Source organism: Perognathus longimembris, chromosome 7 (genome assembly GCF_023159225.1).
Source record: "Perognathus longimembris pacificus isolate PPM17 chromosome 7, ASM2315922v1, whole genome shotgun sequence".
Taxonomy (NCBI): Eukaryota; Metazoa; Chordata; class Mammalia; order Rodentia; family Heteromyidae; genus Perognathus; species Perognathus longimembris.
Window position 1 is genome coordinate 25,459,903 of NC_063167.1, and position 18,092 is coordinate 25,477,994.

Here is an 18,092-nt window from a genome sequence, read left to right on the forward strand (position 1 = left end):
TTTCTTTTAGTTTACATTCGTTATACAGAGCAGGATTTCATTGCTATATTTCCAAGAATAAACAAGAACTTTTATGTGATTTGGGAGAAAGAGAATCACTTATTGACTACAAGAAGTAGGAGAGCTACGTATACTGTCAAGTACTTTAGGAGTGAGAAACCAAGAGGAGAATATTCCCAACCTGATTTCTATTTCTATGATACTAGATCTGACGGAGATCCAGTGTGACATGTCAGATGTAAACTTGAAGTATGAGAAACTTGGGAGAATGCTCCAGGAACGTCAAGAAAACCTTCAGACTGTCCTCAACAGAATGGAGGACATTCAGAAGGAGACGAGCTCAGTGTTGCAGTGGCTGGAATCGAAAGAGGAAGTTCTGAAAGCCATGGATGCCTCTTTGTCTCCAAGCAAGACAGAAACTGTGAAAGCCCAAGCAGAATCTAACAAGGTACTGTGTTGACTTAAGTTAAATCCCAACATTAAGGGGAAGTGTCCCTGCCTTGGCCTAGAGACCTGAGAATGAGACATGGCCAATTCTCCAGGCTGAAATGAACAGTATATTTGACTTCCAAATGTTTAACATGACTTCTAAAGAATTGTCCTACCTGTATGATTAGAAATGGTAATGAATCGGATTCAGAAACAAAACCAGATATGTTTTCAGGAAGTGACTAGCCCAGTCCAGAGGCATCAGCTCATTGAGAATGAGGTCTAATTTACCTGTAATGCTACAGGACAGCCAAGCCATTCTCATCTAGGCATCTTTCCCAACTCTTGGGAAACAAAACTTTTCAACTCTTGAGGATCCTAAAACAGGACTATTATAATTCATTATTAAGATTGACCTGTGGAACCAGAAAAAATGTCAGAAGATAGGAGACCATAGAAGATCCTATGGGAAATTTTCTCCTTTTATTTATTTTGTAACTATTTCAGTTGAGCATAACACATTATCTTCTGGAACTACCAAAGCATTGCTATTATCATATCTTGGCAGTTTTGGATTTAGGTGATAATTATGATTCCACTGATATATTGTACTTAAACTCATACAATGTACATGTACATTTTCATTTCAAAGTAATTATTAAATTATAAAGGTTAAAAAAATAGTGTGGTACTGGGAATTGAACTTAGGGGTCTTGAGCTTGCAAGTACTCTTACCACTTGAGCCCCCATGGTTAAATATCTTAAAATCAAAATATAAGTCATTCATAAATTCAGAATTGAGCCTCTAATTGGCTCATTCAGTCTTCTAGGTCTCCCCTCCCCACCCCCAGATACACAGCTTTCTTTCTGTCTACAACTTTATGACATGTGTGATATTCTTTCTTCTAGGCTTTCTTGGCTGAATTGGAACAGAATTCTCCAAAAGTCCAAAAAGTTAAAGAAGCCCTAGCTGAATTACTAGTGGCATATCCCAACTCACAAGAGGCAGAAAACTGGAAGAAAATGCAGGAGGAACTCAGTAAGTTGTCACAGGGGTATCACATCTTCCCTAAATTGTTTGTCTCCAAAGCAAATAGAAAATCTCTGCACATCCTAGAATCTGGATATTGAACCCTTGCTCCTTCTAGTCATGTCATTGGACTGTGCCCCTAGACCTTTAGTTTTCATTTTGTTTTATTTTTATTTTATTTTTTGCCAGTCATGGGGCTTTAACTCAGGGCCTGAGCACTGTCCCTGGCTTCTTTTTACTCAAGGCTAGCACTCTACCACTTGAGCCACAGCACCACTTCTGGCTTTTTCTATATATGTGGTGCTGAGGAATTGAACCCAGGGCTTTATGTATACAAGGCAAGCACTTTACCACTAGGCCATATTCCCAGCCCCTTCATTTTGTTTTTAAGACAGAATCTAGATAGCTTTGGGCAATGACTGGCTCTGAACTCATCATCCTTCTGCCTCTGCCTCCCAAGAAACTGGGATCAGCTAGGTTTTTTTTCACTAGTACTGAGAATTAAACTCAGGGTCTTGCGCTCTCCCTTGTTTGTTTTTGCTTATGGCTGGCATTCTACCTTTTGAACCACACCTCCACTTTCAGCTTTTTTCTGGTTAATTGAAGATAAGAATGTCTTAGGTTAATCTGCCTAGGCTGACTTTGAATCTCAATCTTCGTATCTCAGTCTCCTGAGTAGCTAGGATTACAGGTATAAGCTACTGACACCCAGATTAATTTTTATAAACAAGATGCCAATCCTCAAAGGATCAGAGAGTAAACCTGAATACGAAAACATTTTAGAAATTCCACTCAGAGTTAGTCAATTTGGCTTTCTAGGTGGAGTCAGACTGACAAACTACTTCAATCAAAAACTAAAGAAAGATTGGGGAGGTTCACACCTGTAATCCTAACTACTCAGGAGGCTGAGATCTGAGGATCATAGTTCAAAGCCAGCCTGGGGAGGAAAGTCCATGAGACGGTTATCTCCAATTAACTACCAGAAGTGGCTCTGTGGCTCAAGTGGTAGAGTGCTAGTCTTGAGCTGAAGAGCTCAGGGACAGGACCACCACCACCACCAACAAAAAGAACCACAAAACTTATCAGCATGAAAAAATGTTCATAGTATAGTAACTTTTATCAGATTATAAAACATATAGTGCTTTTACATGCACTCTGTGTGATTCTCTATAGTTGTTTCATATTTGTAGTATGTAACCACCACCCCCAATAAAGATACCAAATTGTTTTTGTTACTTAAGTTAAATTTTTTTAAGGTTATTCTTAATTTTTACAAATGTTAAATCATGGCCCTTGGGTCATTTCCTGTAATATATTAACAGCCAGGCCAGTTGCTAATGAGAGTCAAGGACTGACTCCTCTTATTTCCTCTCTATAGATTCCCGGTGGGAAAGGGCTACCGAGGTGACAGTGGCTCGGCAAAAGCAGCTAGAAGAATCTGCAAGCCATCTGGCCTGCTTCCAGACTGCAGAATCTCAGCTCAGGCCCTGGCTAATGGAGAAAGAGCTGATGATGGGAGTTCTGGGGCCCCTGTCAATTGACCCCAACATGTTGAATGCACAGAAGCAGCAGGTCCAGGTAAGCCATAAACCTTAATGCTTTAAAGTAAAGAAGGGGCTGGGGATTTAGCTCAGCAGAAGAGCACCTGCCTGGTGAATGCAAGGCCCCGAGTTCAGTCCTCAGCTCTGGGGGAAAAAAAAAAAAAAAAAAACTATAAAGAAAAGAGAGTCATGTGAATCTGGGTTTGAATACTGTTTTCAGCCAGCAGATTTCATATGACTAACCAGAGTTCAGTTTCTTCAGTTGTTTTTATATTTTTGCTTTTGGGGGCTCTGAGGATTTGTTTTGTTTTCCTGTCTGTCATGAGGCTTGAACTTAGGGCCTAGGCACTGACTCTTAGCTGTTTTGCTCAAGGCTAGTGCTCTACCACTTTGAGCCACAGCTCTACCTCCAGTTTTTGAGTGATTAATTGGAGATAAGAGTTTCTTGGGGACTTTTCTGCCTAGGCTGGCTTCAAACCACAATCCTCAGCCTCCTGAGTAGCTCAGATTACAGGCATGAGCCAATGATGCCTGGCCATTTTCTTCAGTTTTGTTTTAGTTTTTGCCAGTCCTGGAGCTTGAACTAAGGGCAGGGGTACTGTCTCTGAGCCTCTCTGTGCTCAAGGTTAGCTCTCTACCACTTGAGCCACAGTACCACTTCCACTTTTTCTGAGTATTTTATTAGAGATAAGAGTCTCAGGGACATCCTTGCCCTAGGCTAGCTTTGAAGCACTATTCTCTGATCTCAGCCTCATAAGTAGCTAGGATTACAGACTTGAGCCACCAGTACCTGGCCATTTTCTTCAGTTTTAATAAGATGTTTGTGAAGTGTTTATCATGGTCGTTATCAAGTAGTAAACAATTAATGAATATTACTAACATCATTAGTAGAAGATGTAAGATGAGTGGATATGAGAATGGGAAACTTTTCTGGCTAAATTCTAGAATAAATTTTATTTTTAATCACCAGTGGTAGTGATCCATATTATTTAACCTCATACCTTGTATATGCTGGCTCAACTTAAAGATTTTCTTCTGGTTGACCTCAAAAAAGTTGATTTAAATGCCTAATATCATAGAAACTTTTGGTGTCACAATTGTATCATTTCTCATGAAACACTGCTCGAAATATTTCCCTCATTCTACCCTTCCCCTAACCTAGTCAGTTTTTTAATCCTCTCAAATATTTCCCTATGATAAGATCTAAGACTGATTTTTGAAAGAACATTTTCTTTTGACCCCTGCCTCCAGAGAATTACTGAGCCCTATTTAGTCTACTTACAAATATTTTTTCAAGAGTTTTCAAAATTTTTTGTCTCGGGGCTGGGAATATGGCCTAGTGGCAAGAGCGCTTGCCTCCTACACATGAAGCTCTCGGTTCAATTCCCCAGCACCACATATATGGAAAACGGCCAGCAGGGGCACTGTGGCTCAGGTGGCAGAGTGCTAGCCTTGAGCGGGAAGAGGCCAGGGACAGTGCTCAGGCCCTGAGTCCAAGACCCAGGACTGGCCAAAAAAAAAATTTTTTTTTTTTTTTTTTTGTCTCAAGCACCCACTTTTGTGCTCTTGGAAATCATTGAGGTTCATAAAGAGCTCATGTTTATTAGTGGTATTTATTGATACTTACAGTATGTGTGTATGCGCATATATACACAATATTTTAAAATAATAATAAAAGCACCACAAGACCTTGAGTAACATGCTCAGCCTTTTAAAACATTTAATGTTAAGTAGCTTCTGGTAAATTTAAGCATTCATGAGAAAAGAATTTGAAAAGTCAGATTAGTGTTGTTATGAAAATAGTTTGATCTCCTGGGCTTCTTGATCTAGATACTGCAATATCCTTGAACCATACTGTGAAAATCATTGTTCTGACCTCCTTTTTTTCTGAAGGCTTAATATCTGGACTATAATAGCACATATAAGTATCAAATTTTGTCCTTAAGAATATATGAGTATATTAAAATTCCTAGTGGCTCTTAGTTGCCTATTGAAGGAAGTCAGCTAAAGATGGTATTTGAGGCCTTTTTACACTCTTGTTTCAGCTTGTTTTACCAGCTTCATTTCCAGCCCTGCCCCTCCCTATATGCCCTTGTTTCTACCTATATCAGATAGTTTGTTCTTTCCTAACACCTTCCAACAGCTCTATGCTTTTGCCTAATCTTAGGCCCTCTTGAGTAGCTAGGATTACAGGTATGAGCCACCAACACCCAATTATTTATTTTTTACTGTCATCTCTGGGGTGGTTTTTCTGATTTCCCTCTTCTACCTCATTATGTCCAATAAACTAAATCACTCTTACTCCATGTTTTCACATCATTGTGCTTTATGTTCATGTCAGTATTTATTTTTACTTTTATTACATTTTCTTATAGTTTATTGTTTACACATCTATTTTTTTTCTTGAGGTCATGTCTTATTTATATTTGGATAGTGTAAATGCTCAGTACTTTTCCTAAATTATCTCCATTAGTCTTTTTTCTTTTTTGAATAGTACTGGAGTTTGAACTCAGGATTTTACACTGGCTAGACAGGCATTCTATTACCAGCCACTCCACCTGCCCTTTTTGCACTGGTATATAGGGGTAGGGGTGTTGTTTATTTATTTTTGTTTACTTATTTTAAGTGGTTTTTTTGTTGTTGTTTTTTTTTGCCAGTCCTGTGGCTTGGACTCAGGGCCTGGCCTGAGCACTGTCCCTGGCTTCTTTTTGCCAAGGCTAGCACTCTGCCACTTGAGCCACAGCGCCACTTCTGGCCATTTTCTGTATATGTGGTGCTGGTGAATCAAACCCAGGGCCTCATGTATATGAGGCAGGCACTCTTGCCACTAGGCCATATCCCCAGCCCTTATTTTAAGATTTTTTAATGTCATATTTGCAGTGCTTTTTTTTTTGTCATGCAATTTGAACTCTAGGCCTGGGCACTGTCCCTGAGCTCCTCAACTTAAAGCTAGTGCTCTACCACTTGAGCCACAGTGCCACTTCTAAGATTTTTTAAGTACCAGGTTTTTGTTTTTGTTTTTTAAGATAAGGTCTTGCTTTATGCCTAGGTCAATTCTCCTATTTGTGCTTCCCTGTATATATGAGATATGCCTTTGTACTTCCTCATAACTGGGGTAACAGACATCATTTATCTTTATAACAGCCAAGGTAATTATTTTACTATCCTAATTGTAAAGATGAGAATCTACGGTTAGAAGAACTTTTGAAATTTACCTAGTGCTATACAACTAGTGATAGAGCCAGGATTTGAATATATAATCCTAATTTCTTTGATGAGAGCAATGAAAGATAGAAAGTAAGTTAATTGAAGGTCATGGTCCTTGCTTTAAAGAAGCTCTTTGTCTAATTATAATATATTATGATGTAAATATCTTATGCACTATTAGAATTCCAATCAAGAAACTAAGAAGAAACTGTGACTTACATCTATAATTCTGGCTATTCAAGAGGCTGAGATCTGAGTGTTGAGGATAGAAACCAGTTTGGGCAGAGAAGTCTGTAAGAATCCTATCTCCAGTTAACCACAGAAAAGCTTGAAGTGGAGCTGTTGCTCAAGTGGTAGAGTACCAGCTTTGAGCAAAAAAGCTAAGAGATAAAGAGAGGAGAGAACAGAGCTAAGAACCACTGAGAGTTGAAATGAATAGCCCTATTGGTAAGATAACTGACACTGAAACAAATCAGAGACCTGATTTGTTCATTTGTTGTCTGATGAATGCCAAAATAGTTTCCCACCCTAGACTAACTTTAGTAACTGACACTAAAGCAAAGTGAGACAAAGGGGAAAAATGTCAGATAGATATAACTGATTACTTAAAAATAAATTTTTATTTAAGAATGAAACTTGTCAAAGTAATACTTCCTTAGCTTAGTAGTCTGATCCCTGGAGTTTCCTGGCTTATTTTCAAAAGAGGATTGGCACAATCCAAAATCAGTTTTTGTTTTGACACTGTTTTTAGATCTGTTTTCTCAGTCCAAACATCTTGGTGTCATTTCTGTTTCAGTTTATGCTGAAGGAATTTGAAGCACGCAGGCAACAGCATGAGCAGCTGAATGAGGCAGCTCAGGGCATCCTAACAGGCCCTGGAGATGTCTCTCCATCCACCAGCCAAGTACAGAAAGAGCTCCAGAGCATCAATCAGAAGTGGATTGAGTTGACTGACAAACTTAATTCCCGTTCCAGCCAAATTGACCAAGCTCTTGTCAAAAGCACCCAGTACCAAGGATTGCTCCAGGACTTATCAGAGAAGGTGAAAGCAGTTGGACATCGACTAAGTGGCCAGTCAGCCATCAGCACCCAACCCGAGGCTGTAAAGCAGCAACTGGAGGAAACTAGTGAGATTCGATCTGACCTGGAGCAATTAGACAATGAGATGAAGGAAGCCCAAACACTATGTGATGAACTTTCACTGCTCATCGGTGAGCCGTATCTCAAGGATGAGCTGAAGAAGCGTTTGGACACAGTTGCCTTGCCACTCCAGGGTTTAGAAGACCTTGCAGGTGAGTTAGGGTGAGACTAACAAGTAGTCCCAAGTATCCTTTAAGATCAACTTTAGTTTGCTTTCGAATTTAGAATAATGTTAACCTATCCCTTATTACAGTGACTGAGAATTGCTGTGGTTATTATTACATACTGAGCTGCATATACTGTATGGAGTTCTACATAACAGGGTCCTAGATATTAAAGCTGTAACACAAAGTCCACAGGTAGACATGCCCATAGATGTACTAATAGGTGGAGTTAGTTACATGTCTTTTCACTATTCGTATTCACTTATTCTTTGGGTGCTATTCACTTATTCTTTGGGTACATACACCCTTACCATGCATATATGCAAAGTTAGAATATATTCTGGACTTCTTTTGATGACCTTATATAAGAAAAAATAATGTCATTTCTTTATTGTTTATTTTTCTGGAATTATTTATGACTTTCAGTTTTACTAGCTGAGAACTCTCAGGTCACCTTATAAGGTTGATATGAGATTTAAAGAAGATATCATATGTATACAAGTCTAGTTTATGCCTCTTCTATGGTACACTCTCTATTTATTTCCTTCCCTTAAGATTAGACCTTTACTCCCAGTAAATATTTTACATGCCATGTTCAGGCATGATTGATTTCGATTTCATTTTCTCATTTCAGCCGATCGCATGAACAGACTCCAGGCAGCTCTTGCCAGCACCCAGCAGTTTCAGCAAATGTTTGATGAGCTGAGGACCTGGTTAGATGACAAACAAAGCCAGCAAGCAAAAAACTGCCCAATTTCTGCAAAATTGGAGCGACTGCAGTCTCAGCTTCAGGAGAATGAAGAGTTTCAAAAGAACCTTAATCAACATAGTGGTTCCTATGAAGTGATTGTGGCTGAGGGGGAATCTCTATTGCTTTCCGTGCCTCCTGGAGAAGAGAAGAGAACTTTACAAAACCAGTTGGTTGAACTCAAAAGCCACTGGGAAGAACTTAGTAAGAAAACTGCAGACAGACAGTCTAGGCTCAAGGACTGTATGCAGAAAGCTCAGAAATATCAGTGGCATGTGGAAGACCTTGTTCCTTGGATAGAAGATTGTAAGAGCAAGATGTCTGAGTTGCGGGTTACTCTGGATCCAGTGCAGTTAGAGTCCGGTCTCCTGCGGTCAAAGGCTATGCTGAATGAAGTAGAAAAGCGCCGCTCCTTGCTGGAAATACTAAATAGTGCTGCCGACATTCTAATCAATTCCTCAGAAACAGATGAGGATGGTATTCGGGATGAGAAGGCTGGTATCAACCAAAACATGGATGCCATTACAGAGGAGCTACAGGCAAAAACAGGTTCACTAGAAGAAATGACTCAGAGGCTCAAGGAGTTTCAGGAAAGCTTTAAGAATATTGAAAAGAAAGTTGAAGGAGCCAAACACCAACTTGAAATCTTTGATGCTCTGGGCTCTCAAGCATGTAGCAATAAGAACCTGGAGAAGCTAAGAGCTCAACAAGAAGTGCTGCAGGCCCTAGAGCCTCAGGTGGACTACCTAAGAAACTTTACTCAGGGGCTTGTAGAAGATGCACCTGATGGATCTGATGCCTCCCATCTTCTCCATCAAGCCAAGGTCACCCAACAAGAGTTCTTAGAAGTAAAGCAAAGAGTGAATAGTAGTTGCATGATGATGGAAAACAAGTTGGAGGGGATTGGCCAGTTTCACTGCCGAGTCCGAGAGATGTTTTCCCAATTGGCAGACCTGGATGATGAGCTAGATGGCATGGGTGCTATTGGCAGAGACACAGATAGCCTGCAGTCACAAATCGAGGATGTACGGCTGTTCCTTAACAAAATTCAAGCCCTCAGGTTAGACATAGAAGCCTCTGAAGCAGAGTGCCGACAAATGCTAGAAGAAGAGGGGACTCTGGACCTACTAGGTCTCAAAAGGGAGCTAGAAGCCCTGAACAAACAATGCAGCAAACTAACAGAGAGAGGTAAAGCTCGCCAGGAACAGCTGGAGCTGACCTTAAGTCGAGTAGAGGACTTCTATAGGAAATTGAAGGTTCTCAGTGACGCCACCACAGCTGCAGAGGAGGGAGAGGCGCTCCAGTGGGTAGTAGCCACCGAAGTGGATGTCATCAACCAACAGCTAGCGGATTTTAAAGTAAGTGTTGCTCTTCCTTTTTCCTTTTCCTATCTCATACTTGTAGTTTTACTTGGCTGGAATTGAGATCTAAATTTCCACTCTTAACCGTGGTTTCCATATTCTCACTTACATTGCCACCGAAGCACACTGTTAGGAGATGGAACAGTCTCTTGGATGTACAATAAGATGGTTTGAGCTTTTTCTACCAGGCTTTATTTTAATTTTCATTATGAAAGGTGTCTAGCCTAATTCTTATCTAAGAATCTCAGGAGGGCTGAGAATATGGCTTAGTGGCAGGAGTGCTTGCCTCACATACATGAAGCCCTGAGTTCGGTTCCCCAGCACCACATATATAGAAAACGGCCAGAAGTGACGCTGTAGCTCAAGTGACAGAGTGCTAGCCTTGAGCAAAAGGAAGCCAGGGACAGTGCTCAGGCCCTGAGTCCAAGCCCAGGACTGGCAAAAAAAAAAAAAAAAAAAGCATCTCAGGAGTTCTTGAGATTAGCAAATTAACTAATTTGCTAACTGCAGTGAAGACATCTTCATGGCCCTGTTTTCAGATTTACCTACGAGAAGTCCAAAGATTAAACATGGTTCACGGGCTGGGGATATAGCCTAGTGGCAAGAGTGCCTGCCTCATATACACGAGGCCCTAGGTTCGATTCCCCAGCACCACATATACAGAAAACGGCCAGAAGCGGCGCTGTGGCTCAAGTGGCAGAGTGCTAGCCTTGAGCGGGAAGAAGCCAGGGACAGTGCTCAGGCCCTGAGTCCAAGGCCCAGGACTGGCCAAAAAATAAATAAATAAATAAACATGGTTCACCTCCTAAAGTGTTGATCTCAATGCAAGGGAAATTTATAAGTATACTAAGGAATAGGAATAAAATTCTGATTAGTTATTAAGTGAAACATGATGCTTTAAAGAAATTCCCCACTTACAGCAAGGAGCTTACTAATGCACCCCAGATTCCTTGAGCACATGTTCTTGGCCTATAGGAGGTTTGAGAAGTACTGTCTTGGTTTACTTTTTATTACCTGTCAGAATTCCCAATCCTAAGATTTTGTGAGCCTAAATTAAAAGAATGCATGATGAGTTACCAGGACCCCAAAGTGTGGATTTGCTGGCCAGGGGATTTCTGTTGGGTTTTGACTCTTGCTATATACTCAAGAGCTTCCTTTGTGCTAACTACCTAAAAGTGCTGCATTCCGCCACTGTGACCTTCATGGTACATACAATTGATTTGGAAAGGATACTACTGGCACTTCCTTTTCATCACTAATGTTAATTATTCCCACTTACACTTATATAGTTAAACAGTAAAAAATAATTGTTCTGTCAGAGCCCCTACCCATCAAATCTAAAAGCCAGCATGGTGGTACTTCCCTGTAATTCCAGCACTTGGGAGACTGGGACAAAATGAACAAGACTTTGAGGCCAGCCTGGGCTACACAGCAGATTCTAGGCCAGCCCAGATAATATAGTAAAACCCTGCCTCAAAAAATAAAAATAAGCCAGACCTGTAATCCTAGCTACTCAGGAGGCTGAGATCTTAGGATCATGGTTCAAAGCCAGCCCAGCCAGGAGAGTCTGTGAGACTTTTATCTCCAATTATCCACCAGAAAACTGGAAGCTCAGTGGCTCAAGTGGTAGAGTGATAGCCTTGAGCTGAGGAGCTCAGGGACAGGGCCCAGGCCAAGAGTTCAAGCCCCACGACTGACAAAAAAAATAAAATAAAAATAAAAAAGAATGGGGAGGGCATTGACACTACATCAAAGCCACATAGTCTTTAGAAAGATGACAGCTTTGTAGGCAAAGATCCAAGTATAGAAAGTGGCCCCTTTATAAAGGACCTAAGGGACATTCAGCATTGAAGTGGAGTATAAGGCTCCCTTACCATGTTTGGAAATAATACCATCTGGATACCACCTTGAGATAAAGAGGTCAGGGACAGGGCCCAGGCCCAGAGTTCAACTACCACGACTGAAAAAAAAAAAAAAAATATATATATATATATATACATATATATATATATATTCTACAACGATATTCTCAAGGATATCAGAAACATTTGGGATTCCTTTGTAGTACATGTTCCTAAATTATTATGCAGTTTGAGTACTGTGTTGAAATACTTGTTTAGGACCTCTGCCATGTTGTACTGGTTGAATCTGCTTTGTATATATGAAGTCAATAATTTCTGTTTTCTGTGTGCTCAACCATCCACAGATTAAAAATATTTCAGAAGAAAACATAAAGCAACAATCAAAAATAATGATAATGGAAAAACAATGTAGTATAAATATGTACTTAACATTTACATCATATTAGGTATTATAAATAATCCAGAGAAGATTTATACTATGCCATTTTCTTATGATTAGTTTGAGTATACATGGACTTTACTACCCATGGGGGTTCTGGAACCAGTCCTGGAAGGATACCAAATATGTAACAGTCACTTTTCACTATGAGAGTCTGCTATAGCAGTTTGTCCCTCCCTTCTAATCTTCACTGAGCTAGAAAAGGAAGTAAGTCTGTTAAAATTGTATAAAAGCCAGTCAAGGTGAGACATGGCTACAATCCCAACACTCAGGAGACAGAGACAGAATCAAAAGTTCAAGATCAGGGGCTGAGAAGGTGGCTTAGTGGTAGAGTGCTTGCCTAGCATTCATGAGCCCCTGGGTTCGATTCTTTAGTACCACATACACAGAAAAAGCCAGAAGTGGCGCTGTGGCTCAAGTGGTAGAGTGCTAGGAAGCTCAAGAATAGTGCCTAGGCCCTGAGTTCAAGCCCCAGAAATGCCGGGCTGGGGGGAGGGGGCTCAAGGGCAGCCTGGGCAACTTAGTGAGACCCTGTCTCAAAACAAAACAACAAAACCTTAAATATGAGCTAGACTATAAGAAACTCTAGGCAGGTATAAATTGTGTTTGGATTTGATAATAAGTCATCCCTCCTTTCCCCTCCTCCCCCATTTCTAAAGGCACTCTGAATTTTGATGTTGCTGGAAGAGTTCAAGAAATAACTGAGCATTACAATATGTTACTTGTATCAAGTATATTGCTTCTTAGTGCTTAGACCCTACTAGCTGCTTAGCTGTTTTCTATAGCCACCTAGTTTCATTGGTCTCTAAGAATAAGATTCCTACCATGAACACTGTGAATATGAAGGCTAGGAGCAGACAGTCAGCTGTGGGCTCATGTTGACAAGACAAGCTTAGATCAAGGGGGGAGTGGGGGTAGGTGCTGGTGGCTCAAGCCTGTATGTAATACTACAGACTTCATTTCCAAAATAAATCAAAATGCTGAACTAGAGGCATGGCTCTAGAGAGAGAATGCCAGCTATTTAAAAAAAAAATCAACAAGAGTACAAGTCCCTGTGTTCTGCCCCCGTGTGTGGGGATAGAGTGGGAGGTGAAGTGCCCTGTTATGGCCCATTTTTGTTGGTGGTGGTGGTAGTGGTTGTGGGGCTTGAACTCAGGGCCTGGGCTCTGTCCCTGAGCTCTTCTGCTCAGGGCTAGTGCTCTACTACTAGAGCCACATAGCCACTTCTGGTTTTCTCATGGTTAATTGGAGAGGAGTCTTACAAGTAGATATATAAAATAATCACTGTGTTCCCTGAAGTTAGAGGTGCAAATTAGAAGCTTTCCCACTAATCCACCTACTAGGGAAGTCAAAAGCATTGGGAAGTGTTTGCCTCCTTCTGGAGGGGAGGATGTCACCCCTGGTTTAGCTCATGCTGAGCTCATGGGAAGTGAAAACAATGAGAGGGAAAATTTCTGTGTCAGTTCCACAATCCCCTGGAGGCTAAGTGAAAAGATTTTGTTGGACTCATTCTGAGGACTGAGTCATTTTTCTGATAGGAGTACTGGGTTCCTGACTCATATGCTACAGTCAGAGTAAACTAATTCCCTATCAAAGCATTAACTAGAAGAAAATATGACTTTGCTTTCAGATTCTAATTGTTTTTATGAGGAGTAAAATAGATGAAGATAAATATTTTATAAAAGAAAAACAACTTTAGCTTTAAGTTTTGAGCCCTTTTCTGTTTTAATGGACTCACACCATTAGTACAGAATGTGTTTTAGAGCTAGATGCTAGTGGCTCATGCCTGTAATCCTACCTACTCAGGAGGCTGAGATCTTAGGATCATGGTTCAAAGCCAGCCTATGTAGGAAAGAAGATGAGACTCTTATCTCCAACTAACCACCTGAAAACTGGAAGTGGAGCTGTGGCTCAAAATTGTAGAGTGCTAGCCTTGAACAGAAAGGCTCAGGGTCAGCACCCAGGCCCTGAGTTCAAGTCCTACAACCAGGGGATGTGGGGGGGCACAGAATGTATGTGTGTAAGAAGAGGATTTGAGTCTTTGAGGTAGCTCAGGCTCTGCTTTGACCTGGCTAATGCCACTGGGAATAGTCGCAATAGATGAGTCTAATCTGCAGAGAACCCCCAGGGTTACTTGAGACCGTGCGGTAGTGTTGATAAATCCATGAAACTACACTTAGGGAAAATTATTATCATGAACATGGTAAAATTATTTCTCAAGGCTTTCCATTGGTTCCTTCTGAATAATTCATAGAATCTAGTCAGAGAAGAATGGCAGAGAGTCCTTCTAAGCAGTCAAAGATCTCAGCCTTCCTGAGTAATGGCCTTTCCTGGGCTCCCTTCTATGTTGGAAGTAGAAAGGAAGAAACCCTTCCAGAAGTCATAATCAGAATATTGAGATTAGACTTTGCCTAATCTCTTCAGGAAATTCCGTTTTCCTGAATGAAAGAGTCTGTGGAGGAAAAGGAATTGTATGTACCTAATAGGAGCCCAACAAGAAAGGAAGGGCCTTTTTAGTCTTGAAACTTGAGCCAAAGAATTTCCCTAGTGTGACCTTTTTAGGAAGGGTAGAGGGAAAACATCTGATGATAACAAGAGACTCCTATTGGAAATACTGTTTAGAATTTTATCCTGTGGGTTTTTTTTGTTGTTGTTGTTTTGTCTTGTTTTGTCAGTTATAGGGCTTGAACTCAGGGCTTGAGTTGTGTCTCTGAGCATTTTTGCTCAAGGCTAGTTGCTCTATCACTTTGAATTTTAGAATTTTACCTTTTATTTATCAAGAATGGAAACCATTCTGTGTCTTAAGTCTTGTCTTCCACATTCCCCCACTGTTCCACCCTCACCTCTGCCATGAGAACCATGTGCACTGCCCAGACAGAAAGAATGTGGTACTTTTGGCATGATACCCAAGAGCAGTATCAAGAATCCATATGTGCCTTCATTCACGTTTGTGTGCATGATTTAGGCAAGGCTTTGGACTTGGCTTTCTAGTTCTTAATGACAAGAATAATAGGAAATGGAAATCCCTTCAGGGTCTGTTGAGTTTCTCACAGTTAATTCGTATCATCTAAGGGTACATTGCAGCATCTGAGCTAATCAGTCTTTTCTGTCCTTGTCTTATATCTGGGCTAGTAGGATGTAAGTGCAGCAGTATATTTATGGGATTGTTCTTTCCCTAATTCAGGTTAAGCAGAATTCAGAACCCGGTACAGTACATTGCAAAATTTGCCTGGGATAGCTAGCTAGATAGCATCCTATTAATTTTTTTAATCCTTTAGGCCTCTTCATCTGATTTTCCCCCCTCATAGTAAATAAGCTTAGACTGTCCCATAAGCACATATGAAATCCCTTGGAAAGCAGGACCCAGCATGAGCCCTGAAAGATTGCCAGTTTGCACACAGGTAATTTGCTTCTTCCTTTCACATGTTATAAAGCCAGTATCAGCTCATCTAAGGTTTTGCCACTTAGTACACCTGCCTGAGAATGAGTCACCAAAAGATAAAGCAAATGAGGTCAGCATTATTTACCCACCCTGGGAGAGAAGGGAAATCAAACCCTGGAACATTTATCACTTGGAGGTTTAAATAACCCCAGCTTTACAGCAGCTAAGCAGCACTCTCCAAACACATCCCTTGCGCTGACCATTGGTCTATCTTGGATTTTTCTTTCCCCTTCCTTTCCTTCCCCTCCCTCCCACTCCCCTCCTCTACCTCCCCCCCATTTCCTCTCTCCTCTCCTTCCTTTCTCCTTCCTCTTCTTCCCTTCCCTTCCCTTCCTTCCTTCTTTCCTTCCTTCCTTCCTTCCTCTCTCCCACCCTTCTCTTTTCTTCTATCTTTTTTTTTTTAAATTTTTATTGTCAAACTGATATACAGAGAGGTTACAGTTTCATAAGTTAGGCATTGGATACATTTCTTGTACTGTTTGTTACCTCCTCCCTCATTCCCCCTCCCTCCCTTCTATCTTTTTAAAACAAGACTGCTACAGTGAAAACTGGAGTCCAAGGGACTGAATATACCCTAGAACCCAATTTCTCAACTTCAGCACTACTGACATCTTGGAGTGGGTAGTTTTGTTTGTTTTGTTTTATTTTCTTTTTGGAGGAGAGTTATCTTGTGTTATTGTAGGACACTTAGCAGCATATCTGACCTGTAATTACTAGCAATAAGAAATTCCCAGTTAAAAAACCCAAACTTCTCTCCAGATACTGCCAAATGTCCCCTGGAAGGCAGAATTACCTTCCTGAAAACCACTGCTCTAGATGCCACCATTGGAATAGGTACAAGTTGAGTAAGTTAAATATTGTACAACAAATAGCCACCTGATAATTTGATTATGACTCTGTATAGCAGTAGCAACTGCCTCTAAGTCAGCCTTCCTTTAGGCCAGCCCCTGGATATCTTATTTTCACCAGTGATAATCTGTGTGTTTTTAAATCCTCCTAGTCACTTTTCTAGCATGTGAACATTGCTTACAATTGTAAGGTGCAGGTGTTTGGTTGTTAATGCATTTCCAAAGAAAATTGAAACTTTCTTTGTGGAGATACTTCAGAATGCTTCCTTGTTCTGTGACTTTAAGAGGGTACTACAATATGTCACATGTGTACTGCAGCCAACTCAGTTTGGCCACTGATATTTATAACCCTATGTGACCCCCCCCAAAGAATTCTAATGCTCTATAATAATCTTCCCCACCCCCACAATACCAACTGGATAAGGAAACTGGGAAGGAACCTTTGAGGTATTAAAGCAATTAGGCTAGCCCTGGAGTTAAAGAAAACAGCATTGCATGCCTGTTGTCCCAGCTACTCAGAAGTCTGAAACAAGGAGATCACTTGAGGCCAGGAATTGGAGGCGGACCTCGGTCACATAGCAAGACCCAGTCACAAAAAAAGAAGAAAGTATACTAGGTACTTTGAAGCTGACTGGCTAGTTCATGAGCTATAAGCTGTGAGACTCTGTATTGTTACATTTGGCTACTTCTTGAAGAATAAAACTGAGTTCCACAGGTAACCTAATCATGTAACTACAAGGCATTACTGCTCCAAAGGGCTGTCCTCCTGCCAAGTGGATTCCTAGTCTCAGCTGTCCTAGTTGGAAAAATGTAGCTACGAGGAGAATGTGCTTCCTCCCCACCTTCCTTGAGATTTTGCCAAAGCGAAGTACTTTGCAAATAGAGTTTTTGGTATTGATTATGAAAGATGACTAGGACACACTGTTTTCCTGACATGAGTTTCAAATGTGATCTTTCAGAACTTTGATCTCCCTGTGGTTGAGAATAAGTGCTATGTGGTGAAATGTTCCATGGTTCCCTTCTTGGAAGTTAGTAATATGGAAGGAACTCCATATTTCTTTGATCCATCCTTACTAAGCACATGTTCTGTGCCAGTACTTGGGTAGGTGCTAGTATTTCAGATCTCTAGTTAACACTAGGGAAATCAGCACCAAAAAAAAAATTACAATTATGTAGTCACTTAAGTGAACCAAGGAGAGGCCTCAGTCTAAATGATCCCTAGAAACCCCCAAATCCCAGTTTGCAAAGAAGAAAACTGAGGCCTAAAGAAGTTAATGTATTTTTGTTGTTGTTGTTGAAGCCACATAGTAAAAAATATCTGAGTTGAAATTGGAAAGGTCTCTTTGGCTCCACAGCTCGCACTATCCCTATGATCCTCACCTGGGTGCTACTTGAGGGACATTCAGAAATTTTTTATTGTCTGAAGCAGGGAGGCTGCTTGTAGATGAAATAAATACACTGGACATTCCTTTACAATATAAAGAATTACTCAGGGGCGGGGAAGGGAAGGGAAGGGAGGGGAGGCGAGGGGAGGGGAGGGGAAGGGAAGGGAAGGGAAGGGAGACACAATCCAAAAAAAGAAGGAAGGGAGGAAGAGAGGGAGGGAAGGGAAGGGAAGGATGGACAGTGGATTTGATTTTTTTGCTTCTTCAGATTCAATGACACATAATGTATGAACTAACTGATGAGATAATTCTGGAATGCTTCCTAAAGAAGCTTCCATGGTTTTCCTCTCCTTTTTCAAAAATTAGTTAAGAAATAGGGCTGTTTCTGAGAGAAACATTTACAGATTTGTTGAATAAAGTCAGAATCTTTGTGAACTAATTTTGAGTTAGTGACTAAAGAATTCACCCCATATTTGACCAGTCCCTGCCCCGCCCT

At 40.8% G+C, this 18,092-nt stretch overlaps 1 protein-coding gene across 16 annotated transcripts in view; it reads left to right on the forward strand.

The window, feature by feature from the left end:
* The window catches only part of Macf1 (microtubule actin crosslinking factor 1), a 357,403-nt gene that overhangs the window by 258,139 nt on the left and 81,172 nt on the right, over nt 1-18,092 (forward strand). For all 16 annotated transcript variants that reach the window (XM_048350958.1, XM_048350967.1, XM_048350964.1 and 13 more), the window contains 5 exons: nt 207-448; nt 1,339-1,468; nt 2,838-3,037; nt 7,004-7,499; nt 8,146-9,617. In XM_048350958.1, coding sequence (XP_048206915.1) covers nt 207-448; nt 1,339-1,468; nt 2,838-3,037; nt 7,004-7,499; nt 8,146-9,617 — 2,540 coding nt within the window. The remainder of the gene's footprint in view (nt 1-206; nt 449-1,338; nt 1,469-2,837; nt 3,038-7,003; nt 7,500-8,145; nt 9,618-18,092) is intronic.